General features: G+C 50.8%; 4 protein-coding genes across 7 annotated transcripts in view; 2 read left to right on the top strand and 2 right to left on the bottom strand.

Moving 5' to 3' along the window:
- The first annotated feature begins 175 nt into the window (after window positions 1-175).
- LOC122364447 (synaptic vesicle glycoprotein 2A-like) lies at window positions 176-21,561 on the top strand. 4 transcript variants are annotated; one of them, XM_043334811.1, is made up of 12 exons: window positions 176-224; window positions 6,351-6,600; window positions 11,518-11,727; window positions 14,765-14,927; window positions 16,166-16,287; window positions 17,032-17,122; window positions 17,487-17,634; window positions 18,068-18,225; window positions 18,673-18,929; window positions 19,306-19,465; window positions 19,799-19,926; window positions 20,152-21,561. In XM_043334811.1, exons 2-12 carry the CDS (start codon window positions 6,531-6,533, stop codon window positions 20,208-20,210), a joined length of 1,566 nt encoding a protein of 521 aa, XP_043190746.1. In that variant the 5' UTR covers window positions 176-224; window positions 6,351-6,530; the 3' UTR covers window positions 20,211-21,561. The 4 variants fall into 4 exon arrangements, with proteins under 4 accessions (XP_043190746.1, XP_043190745.1, XP_043190747.1 ...); XM_043334810.1 differs by having other exon boundaries at window positions 211-245; XM_043334812.1 differs by lacking the exon at window positions 176-224 and adding an exon at window positions 240-282.
- Window positions 3,790-6,312, top strand: LOC122364446 (ubiquitin carboxyl-terminal hydrolase 2-like). Its single transcript, XM_043334808.1, has one exon. It carries the CDS (start codon window positions 3,976-3,978, stop codon window positions 5,779-5,781), a length of 1,806 nt encoding a protein of 601 aa, XP_043190743.1. The 5' UTR covers window positions 3,790-3,975; the 3' UTR covers window positions 5,782-6,312.
- Window positions 21,562-22,990: 1,429 nt separating the features above from the next.
- On the bottom strand, window positions 22,991-24,304 carry LOC122364445 (activating signal cointegrator 1 complex subunit 2 homolog). The gene is made up of 2 exons (XM_043334807.1): window positions 24,236-24,304; window positions 22,991-23,968 (listed from the first exon to the last, which is right to left on the bottom strand). The coding sequence occupies exons 1-2, from the start codon at window positions 24,245-24,247 to the stop codon at window positions 23,231-23,233; spliced, it is 750 nt and encodes a 249-aa protein (XP_043190742.1). The 5' UTR covers window positions 24,248-24,304; the 3' UTR covers window positions 22,991-23,230.
- An 879-nt stretch (window positions 24,305-25,183) lies between these two features.
- The window catches only part of LOC122364444 (mucin-17-like), a 31,024-nt gene continuing 29,964 nt past the window's right edge, over window positions 25,184-26,243 (bottom strand). The window contains exon 13 of the mRNA XM_043334806.1: window positions 25,184-26,130. Coding sequence (XP_043190741.1) covers window positions 26,031-26,130 — 100 coding nt within the window. The 3' untranslated portion in view covers window positions 25,184-26,030. The remainder of the gene's footprint in view (window positions 26,131-26,243) is intronic.

Raw genomic sequence — 26,243 nt, 5'->3', positions numbered from 1 at the left:
ATATCGATATTTCTTCTTGTTGTTTTGACGCAAACACAGGAGTTTAGCTCGAACGAATCAAAGGTAGATTTGCTTTAAAAAAATGCATTACGCTTTTTGCGTGTTTTTATCTTCCAAGAAAACCCCAACACATTTTAGAAAGGATAACTTTTTATTGCAAACAGTGCTCACGAACACGATAACTGCATGAATATGCGCCCCGGTACCACTATAGTACCACACAGGTGTTGGTCCATTTTGATTTGGTTTATAATATTTCAATTTTATCTTGAATTGCATGCTGTACAGATTTCTTACAATAGATTACCACCACTTTTATCTAGGTTGTTTGTGAACCCTTGAAAAATGCTGAGGATTTTTTAAATCAGTGGCAAAGGCTGGCCATTGCTTTGGCTAAGTGTCCCAAAATTTGCCAGTTTGGATGGGAAGTAACATCCAAATCAAAATAATTTTCCACTCTAACCTCCAATTTTCCAGAGCGATTTTTCACTCCCTAGTTTAACAATTAAGCATCTGTGTGCACCTTGTACTTCCCTCCATATTTGATTCAATGATCTTTTAAGGCAGCTCCCACATCCTCCAACACTCACAAATTAATTGTTGATATCTGTTTTCTGCTCTTTTTTGTACACTTCTAACTGGCAATTTTCCACTCTCAGCCCTCTTTATAGTGACAAGTATTCCCCTCTGACACCCAAGCCAAAATATAATTTTGGGACACTGCTTTGGGTTTGTAAAAATATCAATTGTAATCTATTATCAATATAAGTTTTCATCATGATCAGATCAGATCCTTCACATTTCTTCTTAACTTCTGAGCTATGCTTTCCTATTGTCCATCTGGCCAACTCAAACATTATTTTGGTTTTGGACAAAAATTGAACACACGGCCATGGGAATTGGTCACAATCTGTTTCAGTTTGACAGCTCACCAATGCTGGTTCTGGTTTTTTGGTGATAATTTGGACGTAAGAATATGTAAAGTAATTAAGATATAAAGCTGTGAAAAATCTAATATTTTCGTTAAAATCCATAATATTCGAGTAGACGAGTCTGGCCTACAGCGCTCGATTTTTCAGAGTTGATCGCGTGCTTACAATTTAGCACTCCCTTCACTCACTTAGCACCAAAGGAGAAACTAATCCTGCCACTTCCGAAACGCCTAAAAACTACGATGCACAAATGGATATCGATTCCGATTCATCCATAGAGGGCTATGACCCCAGCAGCGGAAAGTGGGTCACCGCAAACAGCAAGAAAATCCCCAAGAGAATAAAAGACATATCAGTAGGTCCCACTCATAACTCATGCCGCAAGCCAGTTCCTGTACCTGTGACGAGTAAATCTGACCAAGCAACTACAATATCGCTAAATTCCAGTATCCGACCTACATGCCCACTTTGTGGAAAAACCGGCACCAGGAAGCGGTACATGCAATGTGCCATCTGCAGTCGTCACTGGCACATGTCATGTGTCCGTCTCAACAGGGCGCAGGCGAACGCGCTCCACCGCTGGTGGTGCCCGGACTGCGTCAAGGCTAGCTCCGAGACTCCATCCAGCCCGGAGCCAGGCCCCAGTCTGCCGTCCACTCTAACAGCGCCGCAACAGCCGGAGCCTGACGTAGACCTTGGGCTCACCCTGGCCGGCCTCAGGCGCTCCCGTCCAGTAGTGCGGAGAATTCCCAAGGGAGCCCGGATCTCCGCAGCCGACGCGCTGGCGACTCTAATAGAGAAGGCCGTCATAAGCAGCGAGGTGGGGCCGTGGAGCAAACTTATGCGATTCCCGTATGAAGCATTAAGTGCGAGAGAAGGGGCTAACAAGTCCAGCCTGACAGCGAAAATAAAACGACAGATATTCGCTTATATCGACGATCGCACTGACCCGTCCGCAACGGACCCCCATCACTACGACGAGACGACTCTGAATGCGCCGAAAACTGTCGCCAAAAACCGAACGAAGAAGGACAGGTCGAGCGGAAAATGGAAGAAGACCGTGGAGTCTAAGCTGTCGGACGGAGACGTGAAAGGGGCTCTCCGTCTTCTCTCCTCCGCTGATGCAGTTGCCCAAGACACAAGCAAGACCATCGACGCTCTGCGAGCGAAACATCCACCAGCCCCTGAAGACATCTGCCTGCCATCACCTCCGGACGACACGACTCAGCCGCTGCTAGCTTCCTGTGCTGAGGTCCAAGCTGCAGTGAAGTCATTCAACACGAGCTCCAGCGCGGGACTGGACGGACTCAGTCCGTCTCATCTCCAGGATTTGACGGGCTACACGTGCGGGGAGGCCGGCAGAAGGCTCATCACTGCTCTGACCCGCTTGGTGAATTTGGCCCTGAGCGGAGACATTCCCCCCGCAGCCCGAGAGGTCTTTTTCACTGCTTCTCTGCTGGCCCTTGAGAAACCATGCGGCGGTATCAGACCCATAGCCATCGGCTCTTCGTACCGCAGACTCGCCACCAAGGTAGCGATTCGGCCTCTATGTTCGGAACTCGGAGAGAAGCTGCGGCCCGTCCAGCTGGGCTTTGGAACAACCGGAGGATGCGAAGCTGCCGCACACGCCACCCGACATTTTGTCAAGCTCCTCAGTGAAGAGGATGTCGTAGTGAAGATCGATATGCAAAATGCTTTTAATAGCATTCGCCGCGACCACTTCCTGGCCGTGGTGCGGGACAGCGCACCCTCTTTGTACCCGCTCCTGTGGCAAGCCTACTCGTCACCGACGCCTCTTTTCCATGGCACTGCGAAGATCATGTCGGCCGCCGGCGTGCAGCAAGGCGATCCATCCGGTCCTGCAGTCTTCGCCCTGGCAACTCATAGCATCGTTAGCTCCGCTACATGCTCTATGAACACCTGGTTTTTAGATGATGGCACCTTGGGAGGAAACCGCGCCGATGTATATTCTGACCTGAAGAAACTCATTCCAGCGATGGCCAGAGTCGGACTGCAAGTAAACCCTTCCAAGTGCCAGATCATCGTGCCAACAGTCGACAACAAGGGAGAAACCATCAGCCAACTCCACCACATCATTCCAGGTGCATCTGTCCTGTCAGAGGATGAACAGACTGTCCTCGGAGCGCCACTGACGGCAGCCGCTGCGGAGCTTTCAGCACAGGACAAAAGGGAGGACCTCGTGCGGATGGTCGGGCGGCTGAAGAGACTCGATGCTCATTCTGCGCTCTACCTGCTCCGCAATAGTCTATGGCTCCCCAAGCTTCAGTACTTGCTGCGGGCTGCGCCATTTTTCCAGCATTCTGCGCTGCTGAAACAGCTAGATGAGGTCATCAGAGCGGCGATGGAAGAGCTAGTGAATGTCAGATTCAGCGACATGAACTGGGAACAGGCCGTCCTACCTACCGGACTCGGAGGGCTAGGACTGAGGAGAACGGAGGAAGTCGCGCTCCCGAGCTTCATCGCTTCGCTCCACCGCTGCCAGCAGCTGCTACATACCATCCTGCCGGCAAGCTTCGCGGATAAAATCTTAAACGAGCTGAAGCAGGCAGAAGAGGAGTGGCTCGTAAAAGCTGGCGGCAAGATGGCTCCTGCAGACGACACACGCGACCGACAGAAATCCTGGGACGCTCCGATCGCCGAACACCAAAGGGACCGCCTTCTGCTCGAAGCCAACCAATTCGACCGCGCTCGTATCCTAGGCGCAGCGACGCCTGAAAGCGGAGCATGGCTCAGAGCTCTCCCGTCTTCTAGTCTGGGAACCCACCTGGACAACGAGACAGTGAGAATCGCAGTTGCTCTACGTGTCGGCGCCGATGTTTGCAGCGGCGTCCACGCCTGCAGGTGCGGCTCGCCTGCCGACGTCAAGGGACACCACGCTCTCACCTGTCAGTTCAGTGCTGGAAGATTACCGCGCCACACAGCACTGAACGACATAGTCAGACGTGCTCTGTCGACTGCAGGCATACCAGCTCAGCTCGAGCCGTATGGTGTCGACCGGGGCGACGGAAAGAGGCCAGACGGCATGACCATCTACCCATTCTCGCATGGCCGTTGCCTAGTTTGGGATGCGACATGCGTCAATACATTCGCAGACTCAAGACTGGGAGGTGCCGCGCTGAAGTCTGCGGCGGCGGCCAAGAAAGCAGAAGACGAGAAGCGCCGAAAGTACGCCCAGCTCACCCAGCGTTTCAGGTTCGAGCCAGTTGCATTTGAGACAGGCGGCGCCTGTGGTCCTACGACCAAAGCCTTCCTCCAAGAACTTGGTGCTAAAATGGCGGCGGTCACCGGCGACCAGCGAGAGATGGAGTGGCTCTGGCAGCGACTCTCCATCGCCATTGTGAGAGGTAACGCCGCTTCAGTTCTCTTGGAGTGTGCCACTGACCCGTCCCAACAACACCTCAGCGCCGAGCGCCCCAACAGGGTGAGCGCTGAGCAACAGCTGGCGACGGCGGCCGGCTCGAGGCGGTCTGGCTGCTCGGGTGGTTCCCGGTTAGTGGCAAGCCAGCAGAGGTGGTCGCCGCCGTCGCCGAAGAAGTTGGAGGAGGAGAGCAGGGCGCTGCAGCTGCACGGCGGCAAGGCGCACACGGCTCGCGAGCTACAGCTGACCCCAGCCGCAGACCCCGACAAACACGGCAACGATCCGCTCTACACCGGACTTCCCAATTACGGTAACTCGTGTTACCAGAACGCCACAATGTACGTTGTGTCTCACCGCTCACTGCCCGGCAACCCCAGCGAAGACGGCGGCGGGACTGGCAGTCAATCTGACGGCAGACCGCTCGGTCTCACCGGCCTCAGGAACACGGGCAACACCTGCTTCCTGAACACAGTCGTCCAGTGCCTGAGCAACACACGCGCTCTCCACGATTACATCCTGCGCGATGGACGCTCCTCAGATGCCAGCATGCCTGCCGCCGCTACGAAGGGGTCCCTCATGAACACATTCTGCGCTCTGATACGCGACATGTGGACATCCTCAGACGAAACGGAGCGGGTGCTCACCACCGCACCACTCAAGTCGATGATCCAACGGCTCGCGCCGCGCTTCATGGGCTCCCAGCAGCAGGACGCGCAGGAATTCCTCAGATATCTGCTGGAGGGACTTCACGAGGACGTGAACCGGGTGACGAGCCGGCCAAAGCCGATCACGACCGACATCGACGACTCAATGAGCGCCAGTCAAAAGTCAATGGAGGCCTGGAAACGTTTCTTGCGCCTGGAAAACTCCAAGTTTGTTGACCTGTTCGTGGGCCAGCTCAAGGCTACCCTGCGGTGCACGGTATGTGGCCACGAATCGGTTACCTTCGACCCGTTCTGGGATCTGAGTCTGCCAATCCCGTCACGAAGTGGCCAGGTGCGCCTACAGGCCTGTTTTGACCTGTTCACCAAAGAGGAGGTGCTCGATGGCGACGAAAAACCGACCTGCTCAAAGTGCCAGAAGCGCCAAAAGTGCACCAGGAGCCTCTCGATCCAGAAGTTCCCGCGCATCCTCGTGGTGCACCTGAAGCGGTTCTCGCCTCAGGAGAGGTTCGGCGGAAAGCTGAACACCACTGTCGACTTGTCGATGAACGGTCTGGACCTGTCGCCCTACTCGGCCGGACAGACGCCCTGCCGGTACAGCCTATACGGCGTGGCGAACCACTCTGGCACGCTGCTCTCAGGACATTACACCGCTTACTGCCGACACCCGTACACGGCAGAGTGGTACGAGTACAACGACTCGCGGGTCCACGTGATGGATCAGAGAAACGTCAACAGCGGAAAGGCATACGTGCTGTTCTTTGAGCTGGCCGGCTCGAAACACCGCTCCGGCTCGACCCACGTCTAGTCATCCAGTCACGGGAGAGGAGCCTGCGATCGTCACCCGCTCGGGCCCTGTGTAGTCACACCGGCCGGCGCCCATTCTGCACGGACAACTCTAGCCAGCGGCCTATCGTGATTTGTGATATTGGGTGTAAGGTGTTGTTAAAAACCAGAACGGTCTTTTTTATCGTGAACTGGAAACTGTCTCGCATAGCAATACATGAAATCATTGGTGTGTAAAAAATGCACATGCTGAGTGAGAATGTGTGGATTGTGGACTCACATGTGCCTCCTCTCCACAGCTCCATAATGTTGACCAATGCTGATTTATTTCATTTGGCTAAGCTAGGCTCACAACAACTTTGCTTGATGAGTGTTATTTGAAAGCTCAAAAGGTGTACATTGACATACCTTTGCAGGTTACAATTGCGTTATCATGCCTCAGTTATACCTTAGGCTTTATCTGTTTATCAACTTGATAGTTGTACTGTTATTGTCTTTGCCCGCTGGATAACTTTAAAGATGCATCAAGTATAGCGCTCAGAATTGCCTTAAATTCATTGATGTTGATGAAAATCACACTTTCTCTTGCAGAACACTGGTGATGTTTCAGTAGGTATTGTTAAACAAATGATAAAAATGAATATTGATTTAGATATTTTAGCAATAAGCTAGTATTTAAATATCAATAATCAATATTTATTCCTTCAAATTTAAGTATTCCTGCCCCAGCCACTTCAAATTGGCTGAACAGGCTGTCACCTAGGCAAGGTCATGCTGCACCGGCCTCAGAAAGAAGAGAGCATTGCTCTTTTGGAGCACAGCGACGATGACGACGGACCAGGTGAGTGGCAGTAGCGGCCAGCGGTCATGAGCTTCCAGCAATGACAGTCACCCTCCAGCATGGGAGCCGTAACAGATGCTGCCACCTATGTAATGCCAGTTTTGGTTACGACCAATAGGTGTCTATGTGAAATGATGCCTTGAGGCTTGAGCTTTCGGATAAGCGAATGCGAGTGCGATGGTTTTCTGTCATTGGGTTTTCTAGTTATTTCTGTTCGGGGGAAAGAAAAGATCTCGGTGAGTGTCAAAACGGATGGTATGAACTGCCGATGGGTATGTATTGTGGTGAAGTTTTTATCGATGAATTCTCGTCCCCGTCCCCGACGTCCGACGGTAATGACGATGACTCCTCTCATATGCGACGGCCCCTTTATCCCTCGCCGCTATCCTTCCAAAATTATAATTTTCTACATCCAGATGCATTCCGTCCCATCCAGTCCCTTCCATATCATGAATCACGATGCTCTTTTACACTCGTATTAGTACTGTAATGGCCCACTCGGCACTCACTACCATCTCAGTAAATGTCCCTCGTGGCTTTTTGCCTACTTCGTTGTCATCTTTGAGACTGTAACTGTGCTTTCGATGTTTTTCACGCTTCACCTAGCGAACTTTTTGCAAATTGTGGTAGATGACGGCTTCTGTTCAACATGTAGGTTTTGGAAGAAATGGTGGATTGTGACACATGGCCGTCTGGCGATCGCTATATGTCAGACTTGGTTATTGACAGCTGGTTAGGAATTCGGAGACCGAAGGCAAAGTGGTGTTGATGGGCATTAGTTAGCTTTGTGATTTTGTTTCTGCGCAGAAGATCGTGCGGATGCTACCGCAGTCGCTCATTGAATGATGCAAGCTGAAGATGGTGCCTTTCCTGGCTCTCGTTAACCATTATGCAGATAAAGCACTTCGCTTACTATCGGTCTCTTGCTGTTTTTGCTATTTGCTATTTGCTATTGCTGCTTGCTATTTTTTATAGTCGCTCTGATGAAGTGATCAATAGTCTGAGTTGTTAATCAGATACAAAATAAACGAATATTGATCATTCATCTGTAGGTACAGATGAAGATGTACCTATCCCATAACGACATCAAGTTGGATCGTTTCATTTGGTCTTACGCTTAAATGCGTTTGTTGTAATTTATTGGCCCAAACGCACTCTTTCATTGCTGTTTAAGATTGAGTTGTGCTCTCTTTCGTTAAATTCCTATCAGTTCTACAGAGCTCGGCCCTAGAGATTCTGACACTTCTCATGCATCCGGATCGTTTCACCGAAATCAAGCATGGTTCTCTTGAGCAATCAACTCAGCGAGCTAGACGTTTCTTCTCCGCGGGAGATATACTTAGTTACAGATAGCCCAACGGTGGCAGATAGCGGCACAAAATAACGTCTTTGATGTGACCGAAGTAAAGTTCGACGCGTTACACAATTATGGGTTTATTAATGACGTGTTAAGGCAGGATTGCTGATGAACGAAGCCACTGTGACTCACTGCTATGATATTACACGGAACGAAGTTCATGAAAGCCCTGTCTCTCACTCAATTTCGATACAATGCCCCTCTTTCATTGCGATCATCTGCAATCGGTCCGCCCAGGTCATGGGTCACCGGTTTGCGTGGTCTCCGTCAATTCGCTGCTGTCTGGAGTCGATAGTCGGAAACTTGGGCTATCTTTAGCGTGGGCTGGCCCTGTTCGTGTTGGTATCAGCACACGCTTGTGTCGCTGCTACCCACCGCAACCAGTTGCATGCTCTCGGTGGGTGGCCCCACAGTGTATATGGTGGCCCCACCGCGGTGCACGGTTCTGGGAGAGGGTCCTCCGTCCGCAGCGGAGCCCCACGGCGCTGGGGCATCCTTCTGGCCGGCTGAGACCGCGTCACCGCGGATCATCCCCTCACGCTTTATGGAGGGGATAACATGGGAGTGGGAGCATTTTGACAAGTGTCACGCTGCATTGAGTACGAGTTACATATACAAATGACATTAGCGATCAATTAACATCTATATAGTTGTGAATCGGTCTCGATTGAAAGCACCTGGCGCATTTTAATTACGAGCGAGCGAGCGCAGCGAGCGAAGCGAGTCTTTTCAATATAACGGAAAAATCTCAGTATGAGCGGCCCGGCCCGGCCCGGCCCGGCCTGTAACGCTTTTGAGAGGCTTATATCTCAGCAACCGCTGGACCGATTGTCCTGCGGTCTTTTTTGCCGGGCAGCCCCATTCTTTCTACCCCGTAATTGACTACTTTTGATGCATCTCAGTGACCGTCGTGGCACGTGCCACGTGAAAAGTCAAGGGTGTTCAAGCTGTTTTGCAAAAGTAGTGATTTTGAGAGGCTCATATCTCAGCAGCCGCTTGGGCGATTGACTTGCGGTAATTTTTGTAGGGTAGCAGCATCCCTTCTACCAAAAATAGGATACCCTCGATGCATGTGGGTCACCTTCAGTGCACTTGCAAAATACAACAATAAGAGGTGTCAAATTTGTTCCCATTTTAATAACTCGGTAATTACTGGGGCGATTTCGCTGAAACTTGGCATACAGGTAGGCACCCATCAGGCAATGCATTTCCATGTGTTGCGGTCAAGGTGCTACTGCACGTGCGCACGTGCAGGGGGCGTTTCCAGATCTCGAGAACGGCTGGGCCGATTGCACTCAAATTTGGTACACAGTTGGAGACCAGTTAGTAGGGTGCCGTGCAAAAGTCATTTTGGACCCCGTTTGCACGTGCGCACTTGCAGAATGCCGCTTCCAGATCTCAGGAACGGCTGGGCCGGTTGCGTTCAAATTTGGCACACCGCTAGCGACCGGTTAGAAGGGTGCTTTGCACAAGCCCGTTGGAAGTACCCTCTCGCCCTTCTGCACGTGCAGGGCTCACTATCTCGCTCGCTCGTTCTTCGCCCAAAAGGCGTTTTACTGGTTTATTAAATTTACACATATGTTGTTAAGTGATTGGTATTTCGCACTCGGATGTCCGTTGGAGTGCCTACTTCATACTCTTGAACGATCTAAGTATTCTGACACGGACATGTTGAAATCGATTTCACAGTTTGAACTACCCGCCAACGCCGTCTTTGCGGTGTTGTGAAAATAAAGCGTTTAGGCCTTGCATCGTTTATTTTTTATTATTAAATTGTTTATTTATTTATTTATTTATTCATTTTTGAAAGGTTACGGCGATCTTCTTGGATGACTCGATGGTTTCCCTTTCGCCGTATTTTCTACCTGCACACTTGTTTCAGCCAATTTCTGTGCCTTTGTATGCCACCTGCTGCTTTTGGTCATTTAAAGCACAATAGGTGTATTGTGGCGCTCACCAATACGAAGTCTCTCCTAGCTACCTGTGAGAGGCCGGCGCAGCTGTATACGTAACACCTTAGTACCTTCTGCCCCGACCCGCGAGGTTCGGTTGGGGGGGGGGGGGGTGCCGGCGGCCGGCGAGAGGGACACTGGGGACGGGCGACACCGCTCAGTCGTCTGCCGATCTCCGAGCCATCAACACCGACGGTGGTCGCTCCGTCGTACAGCAGAGGGACGCGATGAGTGTCTCTGGGGAGGAAGGGGGAGAGTTCCCCGATCAGTACGGCTCCACGCGCAAGCTGACAACCACCGACGGAGGACGAAAAACAGCGCCGGACTCACGCAAGTGTTACCTTTTGTTCTTGTCGCTGGCGGGCGCAGTTGTTAGCTGACGGGGATGTCGTTTCCTCTAAGGACTTCAAGGTAGTGCTAAGCTTATGATCAGTCCACTTCTTATTTCCTATTATGGTGATCGTTGATAATTATCCAAGACTCATTTGATATTTACTGGAATTGTTTTATAACTTTCGTCAGTGTTTTTTAACCTTAACACCAATTGGGTATGCTTGTTCAATGTTTCATCTTATCGTATCTCTTTTTTCATGTATTCCGCTCCGTTCCCCGTGGTAGAAATCGCCTCTGTACTATTCACGGCGCCAAATCTGTCCTCCGTCTCGGCTGACTGCACGTTGCACAAGGAAACCAACCAGCCGATATAAGGCTTCGTTCTACGCAGTAGCACTGCTGCAGAGTGGGAGGGGAGGGAGAGGGGCCGGCCCAGCGCAGTGCACGGGCTCGGTATCGGGAGGCGCGCGGGGCTCCAGTGAGCGTCTGACTCAACAGCTCCGAGCGAGCAATGTCGTTTGAATCTGGCTTGCTGTGGGAGCTTGCTGTGGCTTGCTTGCTGTGTATTTCATGCTCATGGGGTCGGTCGGTGTGCCCCATGAGTCCATGACCCAATTTATCATAAGATTTTCGCCATTATTTAGGACGACTTTTTGGTGACATTTTTGGATGATTCCCTGAACTGGTGTGTAGACGCGATCTATACGGTCGTCGCCGAGATGGAGCGCCGGCTACAGTGGGACGGACGGCGAATTACATAATACATATGTGCCGGTAAATTTCGTCTTCCTCATCAGTGTCATTGTGACCCAGTAGCAGGCGGCGCAGACGCTGGCCTGTGACTTCTCCAATGTGTTTGCCGAATTAACCAGAACAGTGCTGTTGCACATTGACCCAGTTCTTCGATGATGCTTCCGTCACTGTTATGATATCCAATAGTCAAATAATCCATCGGCTCACATGCTCTGCATCTGCCGAACCGTATGTTTGATCTAACGTAGCGGTATCCCGGCTACTATCCGAAACATACTCTTGACATTCTTATGATATGATTCTTCATTGCCCAGTAGTTATACTAGTTAAGTAACATTCTGACCTGACTTGACCTTACCCGACCTGACATGATTTGACCTTGCCCTCTTATGATTGGAAGTCACTGATTGCATTCCTGACCTGACCTGACCTTACGTGGTATGACATTAGCCTTTACAGCCGGTGATTGGTAGCTGATTCTAACATACCACTATCTGACCCCTGTCCCCTTCCCTCGTGCAGTATCTGGCGGCCGTCGCGTTGAGTACGACGCAGCGCTGTCGGCGGCCGGGTTCGGTCGCTTCCAGTACTGGCTGGTGCTGACCATCGGATGGGCCAATGCCGCCGACGCTGTGGAGCTGCTGAGTGTGTCGTCGCTGCTGCCGGCGGCCGAGTGTGACCTCCAGATGACGGCCGAGCAGAAAGGATACCTGACCGCCTCCTCGTTCATCGGTGAGGTTCGAGGAGGGGAGTGTGGTTTACATCGGCGAGACTTAACCCTATTAGTGGCAGGGGGGGGGGTGTTTTTATCCACCCCTCAGGTTTTTGGGGAATATCTCCGAAACCCCTGAAGCTACGATGCTGAAATTTTCTGACTTTTCCTTAAACTAAATTGGGCACATTCCCTGAAAATTTCAAGTTCATAACTTTACCAGGGGCGGCTCCAGAGCACTGGGAATTGGGGGGTCCTATTCGTGAAGCGAGTCATTTGGGAGAAGATCACGATGCTGCACCAGTTTTACGAACAGTGAATGAAAGGTGTCATGTGATAACATATACAAAGTTATTGTGCATCCTCTTTTCACACGTTTTTGCTATAATAGGCGGATCCAGGCGTCCAAAAAGGGGGGTTATTTTTTACCTCCCAACATAGGTGCCCTGACACCGCCTATGCATGACCAATACAATTTTAGTCGTTCTCTCATAAGAAAATTGTAACATAACAAGACCATTGCCACCCTTTTTAGAAACAGTACCAACAAAAACCTTATTTACTATACTTTTTGTGTACCCCCAATCTCAATGATCTGTATCCGCCTATGATTTTTGAAAATGCATATTTTTAGGATCCATGTGAATTTCTGGTTCATTCTCTATCGATCGGCAAAAGTTGTGTTAAGATTTGTTCAGAAACCTGGCCGTGATAAACAGTCTAAAATGTATCTGCAATTTGCCCGTTTTTACCCCCTCTACCCCCCTATTGACATTTTTTTTTTTAGAAATGTAGATCTCGTTGAGCGAAATCGAATGCCGTTTGAATTTTGAAAATCGGCCCGTTAGATCTCGAGATATCAAGGGGGGTCGTAAACAGCCCCCCCCTGCCACTAATAGGGGTAGCCAGGAGCCTGCCACTAATAGGGTTAATGGAATGGGCTGGGGAATGGTATCGGGGGGGGGGGGGCTTTGTATCGTGATACCAATAGGTGGAGTAGTGATACCACATGACTCACTGCCTAGGGTCCTAAACAGTAGGGTATTGAAACAAGTGCACGCAAAAAAAAATCAATCTTGTACATAAGTTTGCTCATTGTGCTTCATGTGGAAGCACAGCTGGACAAAAAAAAAACATTTAGACAAAATGTTGTTTTATACCTTGTTTACCTCTCACATTACAGCACGTAAGAACTGAGGGAGATCATGCTAACGTAGGTATGTATCTGCGGATATCCTACATATCGAAACGAACTTCTCCGATTGTTCCGGTCTATCCAAGCCGTCTTCTATAAAACTATGCGTCATAACTGAACAGCGCTGCAGCATATCAATGTGACCACATGTGACGGCTGGCCTGCACGCATGTCTGCAAACCACTGAACTGCAACTGCGTAGGATAACATTGCTCTTCACCAGACATTGTTCTATCCGATCATAATCACAAGCGCACAGCGCGTATTTGGTTTTGTGACAGAAGACCGCCGGTAGACAGTCTACCCGGCGTATAAATACTGTCTCGTTCCACTAAGTTTTGACATTCAAGAAATGCCAGACAAAGGGGATGCTGACGACACGGCTGTCTAGGCTACTATCTGCCCTACTTGAGCCAGCTGGTAGTTGGCTGAAATAGGTTTCCTCGAATTACATCGCTCGCAAGTTACTGTGGACGACTGCACTTGGTTAGATATGGCTGCAGGTCTTACGACAAATGAAAGGAAGCTTTGATTTGGGGATTGTAAGTGTGGAGGGTGACGTGGGCTGTCGTGCAGTTTCATTTATTGATTACAGTACACATTCTCTGGCATGGTCACGTATTTATAGACGCAGTTTTATACCGTATTCTCGATCGGTATAAAGCGTATTCTCTACGTAGGGAATCCATGTTGCTTTGTTGTGTTTGCTGTCACTTATCCGTATGTTATCGACCGAGGCAACCGGGGGATAACCCCTCAGGGAGAAAACTGGAAGTTATAAGTATCAGTGGAAGTTTATAGTATCAGTGGAAACCAACCTACGTCCTACACTCAACCTATAGTGGTGATATACCAACTGATGGACGGTGGTTCATGTTCAGTAAAATTACAAAATTATTTTTCAAGTTCGTGCTCCAATAACACTTCAACGGCTGGAGCATGTGACTAAAACGAGGCTCGGTACTTTTGCGTCACTTATTGTTACGTCATATCGCGTATACGTTTTTTGACCATTGCATCCTTTTCAAACGTGCGCTATGTTTTTTGGTACTCGAAATGCCTCGCTAGTTCAGTAGGTCGTTTTTTTTACACTACTACCCATGATCAGGTGAGCTGGGGTCAAAGGACATTAGTTGTCTCATCTAACCAGTTAAGGAAGAGGAGAAGAAAAGCAATTTTACATGGTCTGAAAGTTCAATAACAAGGAGGTGGAATAAGTCATCTCTAATTGACCTCTGTCACGGCGAAACATGATAGTCCGTAGTAGAGTGACTTGTTGAACTAACCTCTTATCCCTGTTTGACCTATTACCTCTAACTGGCCTCTAACTGACCACTGCTCTGACCTCCAGACTTGAAGGTCGGCAGCTGCGTCTGGGGCGGTTAGTGGTATGACCTCTAACTGACCACTGCTCTGACCTCCAGGTCTGATGGTCGGCGGCTGCGTCTGGGGCGGTTAGTGGTATGACCTCTAACTGACCTCTGCTCTGACCTCCAGGTCTGATGGTCGGCGGCTGCGTCTGGGACGGTTAGTGGTATGACCTCTAACTGACCTCTGCTCTGACCTCCAGGTCTGATGGTCGGCGGCTGCGTCTGGGACGGTTAGTGGTATGACCTCTAACTGACCACTGCTCTGACCTCCAGGTCTGATGGTCGGCGGCTGCGTCTGGGGCGGTTAGTGGTATGACCTCTAACTGACCACTGCTCTGACCTCCAGGTCTGATGGTCGGCGGCTGCGTCTGGGGCGGTTAGTGGTATGACCTCTAACTGACCACTGCTCTGACCTCCAGGTCTGAAGGTCGGCAGCTGCGTTTGGGGCGGTTAGTGGTATGACCTCTAACTGACCTCTGCTCTGACCTCCAGGTCTGATGGTCGGCGGCTGCGTTTGGGGCGGTCTCGGTGACGCCATCGGACGGAAGGCCACGCTGGTCTCTGCGCTCCTCTTTAACGCCTTCTTCGGTCTGGTCTCCTCGCTGATGCAGAGCTTCTGGCCTTTCCTGGCGTGTCGCTTCCTCAGCGGAGTCGGGTGAGTGCGTGACTAGGGAACTGCCAGTGGGGAGGGGCGTTTAACGGTATAGGGAACGGGGAACACGACTGCTGAGTGAATTAGATGCAATGCTGTTCAAGTGAGATGCCGGTGACTTACTCGTTTACGCATAATAATAAGTGAGAGGATGTCTGGTTCGTGCAAAAACTACGCTCGCATAACCAATCGCACGTCAGTCGATTGATTTGAATTGAACACACCTTTCGGATGGTTTCGAAATGATTTTTTTTTTCACAGCTGCTACGCTTTACAAAAAGGCTACACTCTGCTTTCCAAAATAATGCAAATTCAGATACATTTAAACATTCTACAACATTCCATGTCTAATTGCACAACCTCCACCCCTATCTAAGTCACCCTGATCACTTGATAGTCGATCTCGCAAGTCACCCATCCCGTCTCCATTGGGTGGTGCCACGTATCCACGTGGTGCCGCCGCGTGACTGTTACATAATCATCTGTTCGACTGCCCTCAAGCGCGCGAGCGAGCACATATCGCCACTCTGTTTGTTTCCCTCTCGCTGTAGTTAGCAACGGCTTCGCGCGTTCAAGTGCGTACTTGTACTTACGCATAAACGTGGTATGTTCGCTGTAAATCCGTACTGTTATCGATATGTGTGAATGGTAAGGTGCTCCAAAGCTCATTTTTGGTATGCCATCTCGTGTACAAATTGAAGTGAAAAGCTATTTGTATGATGGTTAATTTCCTCTGACAGGGACGCATTATCTGTTACGGAACTGGTATGCCCTATGCACTGCAGTTGTCCAGCTTTTCAGCATTGTAGAAATTTCGTTGGCCGTTACGGTCGTCTTTCTTCCCATTTAGCGTAAGCCCAATGTTACTGTCGGGAGCATCTCAACTAGAGATGTCAATCGGATACCAACTTTTTGGTATACCGATACCAAACCGATACCAACTTGGTATTTGGTATTTCAAGGCGAATGCATTTGGTATTTTGTTGGTATTATGAATCCTCACTGATGTAAAAGAGGCTGAGAATTTGGTAAAAAGTTGGTATTTTCCTCATATTCCCATGTCGGTTTGGTTTCGGTATTTTTCAATGGATATTGTTGGTATTTGGTTTGGTATCGGTATCACGATTTTCCGTAATTGACATCACTAATCTCAACATCTCTTGCATTGTCACCTACTTACATAGCCAAATTACATAAGCACCACCATACCCTGAATCTCACGAACGCCATCCTTCCCACAGGGTGGGCGGTGCCACACCGCTGGTGTTCGCCTATTTCTCCGAGTTTTCACCGAGCGAATATCGGGGGAGGATGATTGCCGTTGTCTCCTACTTCTGGATCATCGGAAACACGCTGGTAGCAGGTAAGGGACTAAAATATCCTTACTGGAAAGACGCTGGTGGCGGGTGAGTAGATTAACACCCCGGAACCGGTTAAGTAGTCAGGACTATTGGAAATACATATTACATAAATTATGGCAGTTAAGGTCAGAAACACCCTAGAACGGGTTAGATTGCCGAGGTTATCGGAAATCTGTGGTGGTAGCTAAGGAAGGAGAAGAAACACCCTCGTATCGCAAATATGATGAATAGTCGACATTATCGGAAATACTTTTGTGGTAGGCGAAGGGAAGGAAATGCCCCCCAACGGGGCAGCCAGTGGAATTTTGGCTTTAGAAATTAATGGCGGTGGAAAACAGTCTGAACTGAGGCTTGTGGACATATTTTGACAGGCTGGTGCTCGTAATATTGCGGTCGTTATATTTGCTGTTTGATTAAATGATAGACTGTTTGTGTCAGTTTATTCAGTTGTTACTTTTTGTGTCGATTCTAAGTCATCCGTATTCGATGCTGCATGTACCGATCTCATCGCATTCCTGTACATACATCATTCTCGTGCCACTATAAACAGCACCACACGGCCTATCTTGACGGGTTTAGTGTCCCACTGTCATAGATAACGTTGCCGATACTGATAGAGATACCATCTCCCGTGTATGTTGTTCACGCTCTGTGTGCCCCCAACACAGTATCTCCGGTTGTCAAACCTGGGCTGGGATGTTTGCTCAGTACTTTTCCCCTCTAACGTTTGTCCTCTCTGCGTCCAGGTATGGCCTGGCTAATGATCCCCGCCGATATTGGGTGGACAGAAGGACCGTTCAAGTACAACTCATGGCGCATATTTGTCCTCTTCGCCACGTACGTATGATGCGATAGTCTCGATGTGATAATGCTGTTGTTGGAATGTGGAGAAGTAAGCGCGCTGCCAACTAAACGTGTTAAATCTAGTACCTATCGTCTTTAGGCATTGGCTGCCGTGCTGTGTCTATAATATGCGACCTGAGTACACATGACCGACATCCCAATAAGCCCGCCGCAGGCAGTCGTTTCGTAGTTCCTGCCGTAACTCTTACCATGACATGTGACCGACTAATACACTTTGTACTAGGTTTTCATCAATTCACTGCTTTGTTTTCTACGTTTGTCTCCATTCACTTACATGCTGTTTGTTCGGAGTTCTATCTCCCAACTGACCGCGTTCCTCTCCTCCGCCGCCCGGCAGGCTGCCCAGCTTCCTGTCAGCGCTGGCTCTGACGCGGTTCCCCCGGAGCCCCAAGTTTCTGCTGGCCGAGGGCCGCGACACAGAGGCCCTGGAGATTCTGCGAGAGGTGCACCGTATCAACGCGCATGGGAAGGTCGGCGATTACCCGGTGAGAAGGGGTGAAAAGACGGGAGGGTATCTGTTAGGGAAGGCTTGCGATGATAGTAAGGTAGGGTGATTATACATAGTAGCACTAATGATACGGGGCACAAACAGCTACTACAGAGATAGATATCACATGAATTTAAAGATGTATTCGGATTAATGTTGACTCTTACGTCCCTTCGATAATCCATATTCTTACTCCCATCGCCACTTTGGACGTACCGTGCATTCACTGTTCATATCGTTCACAGCGACCCCTACCACTCCCCTCAGTTTCCCTATTACTTCTATCCCTATCCCCCATCTTACCCCTCCATTCGTTGCGAGGACTCCCGGCGGTTAGATTACCTCTCCCCCTCTTCTCCAGGTGTCCAGTCTGGAGCAGGTCCGTCACGAAGACTCGCGGCGGCTAGATGACCGCTCCCTTCTCCCCCCAGGTGTCCAGTCTGGAGCAGGTGCGTCACGAGGACTCGCGGCGCCGCCAGTCGGCCGGCGATGTTCTCCGTGTGATGATAGGGAACGTGGCCGACCTGTTCAGAACCTGCCTGCGCCCGCTGGTCGTTCTGCTCGGCATAGAGTTCGCCATACAGTTCGGGTTAGTGGGCCGGCGAGGGACCGGCCGTTTACTTCGATAATATAAAAAACCTTGTATACTTAACCACATGTTTGACGCTTGATGCTAAAAGGTACTTAACGCCACTTGACTTTTAGGTCCCGCTCATATCGACTGAAAGGCATGTCGAAAAGGGTAGGATCTTAGTTGAGCTGACCTTTCTTTCAGGTTACCCTGTGATCGTTGAAACGTGTTATCACCACGTGTCTTACTTTCATCTTCATTTTCATCTTCTGTATCTTCTTGTTTCGGGACAAGAGGCTTGGTGTCCAGTAGCGCCCGTTCTCGCCGATTTTGTTAACTTCAATCTGTACTCAGTCGGTAGCAAGAGTGGAGTACCACATCGGCTCAGCCTCAGCCGTTCAATAGCTGCTGTACTAATGAACTTCACTGCAGGCCCGACTTTGATTAAGTTCTCCTCTCCCTCAGCTACTACGGCCTCTGGGTGTGGTTTCCGGAGCTGTTCAACCGTCTCGAGCAGTACCAGGAGGCTCACCCGTCGGCCGCGCCGGCCGCCATGTGTGATATCATAGACGCTTCGGTGAACGGCACGGCGGTCGACCCGTGCGCCGCTGCCGCCAGTCCCAGCGCCTATATGGATGAGTTCATAGTGGCCGCGGCGCCGGCCCTGCTCAATATGTGGACCATCTTCCACATGGATAAACTCGGCAGGAAGTTCTTTCTCGGTAAGTGGTGGTGATTTTTGTCGGTTGCCGGATGTCTGAAGTGTGTGACGGCTGTCATGTGGGATCGGTGACAGCTTGTGGTTGTTGTGGGATCCGTAGCGGTTTCCCTCATGTTACTATTGCGACGCGCTAGAGAGTGTAGTCAGACTGTTCAGCTGCCCTCCAAGGGTTTTGGGTCTGGTCATTGTCGTCTCCGTTTAACACAATAAGGTGAATGTCTGCTAAATATCTCGGCTGCACTGTTACTAGCTGTGTCGGATTGAACGGGTGCGTGTGTGATCTGAACACCTTTTGGCGACGACCTAATAGCTACCGAATTGCGTTAATTGCGTCGTTTGCACCGTTCTAACCAACCTTTCCTCGCCTCTCTCCACAGTGATCGGCCTAGCCATGTCGAGTGGCAGCGTCTTTCTCATCTACCTGGTGAAGAAGACGTGGCAGAACCTGGCGCTGTCCTGTCTGTTCGGCTCCGTCTCCAACCTCAGCTTCAGCGCCATCAACTGCGTGTCGGCAGAGCTGTTCCCCACACATCTCCGGTGAGGTTGCGGGGAGCCCGTCCGCCGTCGGCTGGGTTGATAATGAGACGGACAGTGATTGCTAGAGCGTGTTTCATCAACAATTCTTTTGCAAATAACAGAGAAATAGAAAACTTCGACGAATCTTCATTTGAGACGTGTAAAACATTTTTACACTTTTGTTCTGCTTAGCGTTTCTTTCCTTTCCTTGTTGAATAGCAGTCCCCAGACTAAATTTTCATTTGACACCAAAGTAACCTTAACATTACGTTATAAGTGACTGGACATTTACATTGTTTAATCACGCCCTGTCAGTCACTGCTGACGACCGTGCTCCCTCTGTTCCATTTCCAGGTCGACAGCTATCGCTGTGCTGATGCTGGTGGCCCGTATCGGCGCCATAGCCGGTCAGGCTGTGTTCGGGGAGCTTCTGTACCTCAACTGCGCCATACCTATACTGATGGTGGCCGCTCTCCTCATGGGTGAGTAGGGAGGGGCTGGGTAGTGCGAGGGAATGGTTATTTCTGTTCATTGGGCATAAGATTTCGCATTTTCATCACGGGTCACTCAAGAAGAATGCTAATTATGGGTCAGAACTCAGAGAAGTGGGCTAGGCTGGCGGTGAGGTTGGGTGGTAAAATGCTGCTAATTGAGCAACTGGCACCATTTTGAGAGGACACTGACGCTCTTCATTGTTTGCGTTTCAGGTGGCGCCTTGCTATCGTGTCTCCTGCCTAAGACGGACGGCGCCAAGCTGCCCGAGTGATTCCGTTAGGGACCGGTCTGAGGTCACTGACGGCTCCCGTATGGACCACCTATTCGGAACTTTTCGGAGTCGACAGACAAGAGGGCCCTGCAGGTCAGCTGGCCATACGGGGAGCGAGGCAGCGGGCGGGCTTGTCGGGATGAAGGCCGGAACTGTCCCACCTTCTCGCCATTCCTGGCTCGCCATTTTGTGTTGATCGGGTAGGGCACGGGGTTAGGTGAACGACTGGCCAACTCTGGCTTAACTCCTCAGGGTAGATGGAGCCACCGTCGGCGGCTCAGAAAAGGACTGGACACATAAGGGTATATGCTACGTACAATTGCTCTCCCGGTCCCTCTGGTAGGCGACTTGAGGTCGATGATTAAGAATAATTGACAAGCTTGTGCCATGACGTCATAACTCGTCACACACATGTGATTGTATTCATCCGTTGGCTCCCACCGAGCGCAGCTTTCTTTTGAGTGCCTTCGGCTGATTGCAGTCCCAGCTTGGGAACACTTCGGGTCCCACAGTGAGAAAAAAACAGTCATGAGTCTGGACTAGGGTCTAGGAGAGTCTGGTTGGGGTCCGGTACGCTCTGAATAGTCCACAAGGCATTCCCTCGGGGATAGAGAGCTGGATGAGCTTTTATCATATCGCAGTGACTGCTAACCGAACAGTATGCTACACTTTCTACACAATTGAGTGAGGTTTCGCTGTGCCTCCGATTCAGTATTTTGTTTTGTGTTTTTAAATGAAAATGTGCTATTATTCATGATAGTTATGAATAAGTAGGTGAAAAACTGACAAGTCTTATGCAGAAGAAAACATCAGCTTATAGTTTATTTTAATGTGAATATCGGTTCTTACAAAGTGCCTTTTCTTGCATTGTTTCTTTATATTCATTATTGGTAGAGTTTTCGACTCTCTCACTGCATTTCCAACTCCAAGGGACCAAATAAGGAAGAGTTGTGAGCTATAGGGCTGAACCTTCTCACTCGTATTCAAGGTTTGTCGTTCACATGGCAGGGAAAGAGGAGGCACTTGATAATATTGAATAGCCTATCAGAAGAGCCGAGACATCTTAGTGGCCTCCTGGCTCAGGTATCTGATGCTAGAGCACGGAATGGCCGTCCGCCACCCATGGAAGGTCGACAGCCTTATTGTGCTCGTATTCCGTAAACTGTGATTCCAGTGATGTGTCTGGTTGTAGCGTACGCCTGAGTGATTTCTCACAAAGTTGCCTGTTTTGTGGGGTGTGCTTGGAACAATATTGTGTGTTGGACTAGTTTGATGTTGTGATATGTTTTAGCAAGCTGTGGATAGATATAATGGTTTATGATGTGAAATATATTTTATGGAAATCCGTCCAAGGGAAGGTGTTTTATACTACCTACATATAAAGATCGGGTTGCACGTTTTGTCAGACTAGTCATTAGTAAACAAAGGCGCCTGGGGACCACTCACAGTAATGTCGCGAACGCCGGCGTTGATGTGCCGGCAAGTGTGAGCGACGCACAGGCATGCCCTCACTTTGTCTGGTTCTTGAATCTCGCCAGTCATAATTCACTCAAGACATGGCTTTCAGTTTAAGTCGTATCATAGATTTCGGTAGGCGACTTATATAAAGCCCTCTCAGGCGTCCATTCGTCAGAGGTCGTGGCGCCGATAGGCGATATCTATTGAGATGGAGACTGGGAGCAAAGCTGCTCAGGTCGGTGGCATTCAGGGCTTAGGCAATAATTGTTTCCTGCAACTATCATTGATGCCGGTACAATTGTGCAAATGTCAAATTACGTGTACGACATGCTTTCTCTTCGATCCTAATTCGAGGCTATTGATTCTTTGCTGTTTATTTGGCTAGTGCAACTACGCTCGGGGAATGGGCTATGGTTTTTAATTGGAGAGTGATGCTGCTCTCAGACTACCTTGTTAGTGGGAAAGAGGGCCGGTTTCAGCTGCGGCTCATAAGTTTGTGACCTGCATCCCTGTCTTGAAGGGCCACCGTCCCTCAGCTCATCAAAATGAGCAGCTTTACCGACCATTCCATTGCGCAGCGTGGCTGTATCAAAATGCAGATACTGATTGCTGACTGTCTCAGCATCGGAAGTCGTTCGCAGTTTCATGCCTGATGTGACTGCATATAATGATATTCATGTCAAGGAAATAGTGTGAGGTCGACTGATGTGCGACATGGCTGTGAACGCGTCCAGATCCAGTGAGCTCACCAGACTGAGCTCTCACTGCTTCGCTCCGGGAGGCCAAAAAGGCGATTCCAGATGATGGGAAGTGGGGTGTGCATTTTCGGCGTATGAGTTACCACCTAACGCAGCTGTGATTTCAACATAATGGGGATGGTCGAGGGGATGATAGAGTATTGGTATAATTGGGAATGGTTTGTGAAGGTTCGTCACTTCGCACTGTCGTACTGCTGAACTACCTACAGCAGGTAATCCGTCAGGGCCGCCCACCGGCCGCGTTACTAACTGTATCGCCCCCGGTACGCCGTCTCTGGCGGTCACAGGGCCCAGTTTTTGTGTCTGGCCTGGCTGACTGGGCGGCACCGGAAATTGCAGACGGTCTGACTCCGACCCTGACCCTGAATTTGAAGTGCGAGCACAGCTGGTCTCGGTACCCCTCCCGCTCTCGGCTCCTACCCCTTCGCTATACCTAATAAAATTTACCAGCTGCTCTCACGCAGACTTTCCTACTTCTCGTCCCAGAGCAGTCTCGCTTACTCGCTGTTCTCCTCAGGGCGACCTTCAAGCGCATTCTTTGCCAAGTAAAAGTCCTGCAAAGCTGACATCGACTGTATTGCATAGCACACAGCGAGTCGCAACTAACGAGGCGATGTGATCGCTTTACAGCAATAGAATTCTATCACACATGATGCTATCTTTCCAAGCAGATGCGGGAACGTCTTCCATTCATTCAGTGGCAGTTGTGTGGTGCTTCTGGGGGTCTATCACAGCTGGGGTGGCCGACGACGGGTGCCAGTGTCGGCCCGGGGTTACGCTGACTATTGTGACTGAGCTGAGTGTCTACTGGTTGGGGCAGATGGGGAATTCGGGACAGGCCCGCGGGTCCACACCGGCCGGGTAGCGAGCGGCGGGCGGGCCAACGGGGGCTGCCGGCTGAGGAGGGACGAACCGCTGCGGACCCTGGGAGTACTGCTGCTGCTGGTACTGCGCCTGAGGGCGGTACTGCTGCTGCTGCGGCGGCTGGTATTGAGGCTGGTACTGCGGCTGAGGCTGCTGGAAGGGTGGCGGCTGCGGGCGGTACTGCTGCTGCTGCCGGAACTGCTGCTGGTACTGCGGCTGCGGCGGCTGGAACGGAGGAGGCTGGGGGCGGTACTGCTGCTGCTGGTACTGAGGCTGCGGCTGCTGGAAGGGCGGCGGCTGCGGACGGTACTGCTGCGGCGGCTGCTGATACTGCTGCTGATACTCCCGCTGTGGGGGCGGCGGCGGCAGCGTGGGCAGCGCCTTGGGCGCCTTGGGCAGCACCGGCGAGTCGACGACGAAGCCGTTCTTACCAGCCGTGTACTTGACGACGACCGTCTCGCCGTCGTCATTGACGTACTGGTACTGCCCTCGCACCTCGCCGTCGTCTGTTTTCTCCTCCACGCGCGCCGTGCCGTCCTCGGCGGCGAACCCGAAGTCGTACTTGCCCGACACGTCGTGGGAGCGCTTCTCGTTGAGAATGGCCACGTCCTGGAGACCGGAGCGCACCTCTTCCCGCTTCTGCGCCAGGACGGCGCCGATTACTGCAACGAGAATCACCTGCCGGGGAGCGTGGGCTGTCAGTTGGGTGAGGTGGAGAGGGCTGTGGAGGGGTGTAGCCCGGTCTGGGAGGTCATGCCTCTCAATACCTAGGATTTACTGACAGATAACGATCAAGACTTAAATACACGGGGGATAAATACTGGTCCTAGTGTGGCACACTAAAATGCTGATATAAAAGAACCCAGGTCTGATATGATGATATGAGTACCGGTTAGCGTCCCAGCTGTACAGAAGAGCTGAACGCGTCTCACGCCCCAATCTCACCTTCCCCAACATGTCTGGGCGTCGCGGCGGCTGCGAAGAGTGTGCTGGCAGCCGCCGCTGGCCGCCTTTTGTACCCGTCGACCGCGCCCGGACCCCGGCCGGACCTTGGGCGACACCCCGGCACTGCCGCCATGTGTTCAATGCTGTGCTGTGATGTGACCCTCTGAACCGGTTTGTCTTGATGCGCTCGGAGATCGGCAGCCACCCGCGGCTGACAATGGCAGGGTGTCGGCGGAGATATAGTAGGTATACCACGGTGCTGCCCCTGCCGGCGCACGGCAGGAGCAGCACCGTGGTGCTTCGGTACCGCACGTCAATGCGGTGGATCCATCAACCCCGAATGGAGAAGGGCTGCTAAATTTGAGTCACCGAACCACCAGTTGACCTGGGGATGGGTGAGGATGTCAATGGGGCTGGTGACGCAAATTTAGCAGCCCTTCCTCGGGGACTTGATGGATCCACCGCATCGATGCGCGCTACTTTCAAGACAGGAAAGAAGGTCCGCGTTGGTTGTTTTGTTTTTGCTTGACCGTTTGATGGTAGTGACTGACAGCTAGCTGTTCCCTGCTGTCAAGAGTTGTTTGTTGAGCACTTTAATTAATTGTAACCATCACTGCCTTTGGCTAATGAGTGGTGTCGACGTTGGTACGCGAGCTATGTCTCTTGACTGCAGAATGCATCCTATGCATGCCTTTGTGCTTGATAGGACAGATATAGTGGTGGCTTCATTTTGCAGACATGATAAGACTCTATTAGAGAGATGATGGTAGGTTGTCAGTTGGCACATAAAAAGCAACTATCAATCATTGTTTTAGTGTGGTATGTTTACGCCTCTATTATTGATCTAACTTCATGCATGTCCAAGTGAGGACGTCTGGGCGTTCGTACATTTTTTCGATTCTTTGTAGCTTGAACATGGTGAGTGCACGTCAAAATAACGACCCCAAGTCATGATTATAAATATATTTCAACGACAGCAGGCGACACAGTAGTTCTTGCACGAAATCATAACAGAGGACAGTTTCGGCCGGTCGACGGCGGCCGGGGCCTCCGTCGGCCCAGCCCGTACCGTACGTCCGTACGATACGGGCCGCTGCCGACGGGCCGACCAGCCGACCGCCGGCCGCGGCAGACATTGTAATGGCCCATCGACACAACTCGATACACACCGATATCACACACGACCCCACCTCACGTGGTAGGCTCAGCCCGACACAACGAGACTATAAACGCTCGCGTACAAAGTCGCTCACTTAAAAATATGGAGTTGACATGTACAAAGAAAGGTGACGCCAACACTGGCGCCACCGTATGCCCATAAATCTTAGGTTTCCTCATTTACCATCACTGAAGTCAACACATACAAAGTCATCACTCGCCACTAGATCAATGCCCGCCGCTGTCCTTCGTTACAAGTTTGCAAGACAAAAAACACTCGTTCACACACAAGCACACCAATAATGCCACCTGCCAGAAATGACGTCACTTATCGCAGATGTACGAAAGGCACTAATGCGGCGCGGGGCGGCCCGCCGCCGCGTCTGCCCCTCGGGGTGATGGATGCTGGCCGTCGGCCTCTCTCTCTCTCTCTCTCTCTCTTTTCTGGCTCGCCTCTCGATTGAGCTGCATCTCTCCGTCTCGCGGCGTCGATGGACGGCCAAGAACCGATTTTAGTCCTCACAATATCTTTTGATATGACATCCGATGCCGCCCGGGCCGTCTCTACGGCTCGCACAAGATCACTTTTGGCACCCTCCAGCTGCTTCGCGCGCCGCTCCCCCGTGGAGAGCGACGCTCACCGCTTCCTCTCGGCGGCCTTGATCATCATCTTCTTGAGCAGTGTCTGCGGCTGGCAGCTCTTCGGGTCGCAGGACATGGAACCGTTCTGACCACACCTGGAACAAGGCGAACACGCGTCGGTCAGATATCAGCATTGGAAAGTACTTGGCTAACACGTGGTGACAATTATAAATGCTAACAACAAAAAAGTGTTCACGTTTTCGATCAA

Source organism: Amphibalanus amphitrite, unplaced genomic scaffold (genome assembly GCF_019059575.1).
Source record: "Amphibalanus amphitrite isolate SeventyFive unplaced genomic scaffold, NRLGWU_Aamphi_draft 000677F_arrow, whole genome shotgun sequence".
Lineage (NCBI taxonomy): Eukaryota > Metazoa > Arthropoda > Thecostraca > Balanomorpha > Balanidae > Amphibalanus > Amphibalanus amphitrite.
This window is presented reverse-complemented; position numbering and strand designations above follow the sequence as displayed.

Bases quoted from the DNA above. Each gene is read 5' to 3' on its own strand.
- LOC122364447 (XM_043334809.1), top strand. From the start codon at position 10,137: ATGAGTGTCTCTGGGGAGGAAGGGGGAGAGTTCCCCGATCAGTACGGC. The intron at 16,288-17,031 runs GTAAGGGACTAA...CTCTGCGTCCAG, and splicing joins CGGAAACACGCTGGTAGCAG to GTATGGCCTGGCTAATGATC. The intron at 19,927-20,151 runs GTGAGTAGGGAG...TTTGCGTTTCAG, and splicing joins GGTGGCCGCTCTCCTCATGG to GTGGCGCCTTGCTATCGTGT.
- LOC122364446 (XM_043334808.1), top strand. From the start codon at position 3,976: ATGACCATCTACCCATTCTCGCATGGCCGTTGCCTAGTTTGGGATGCG.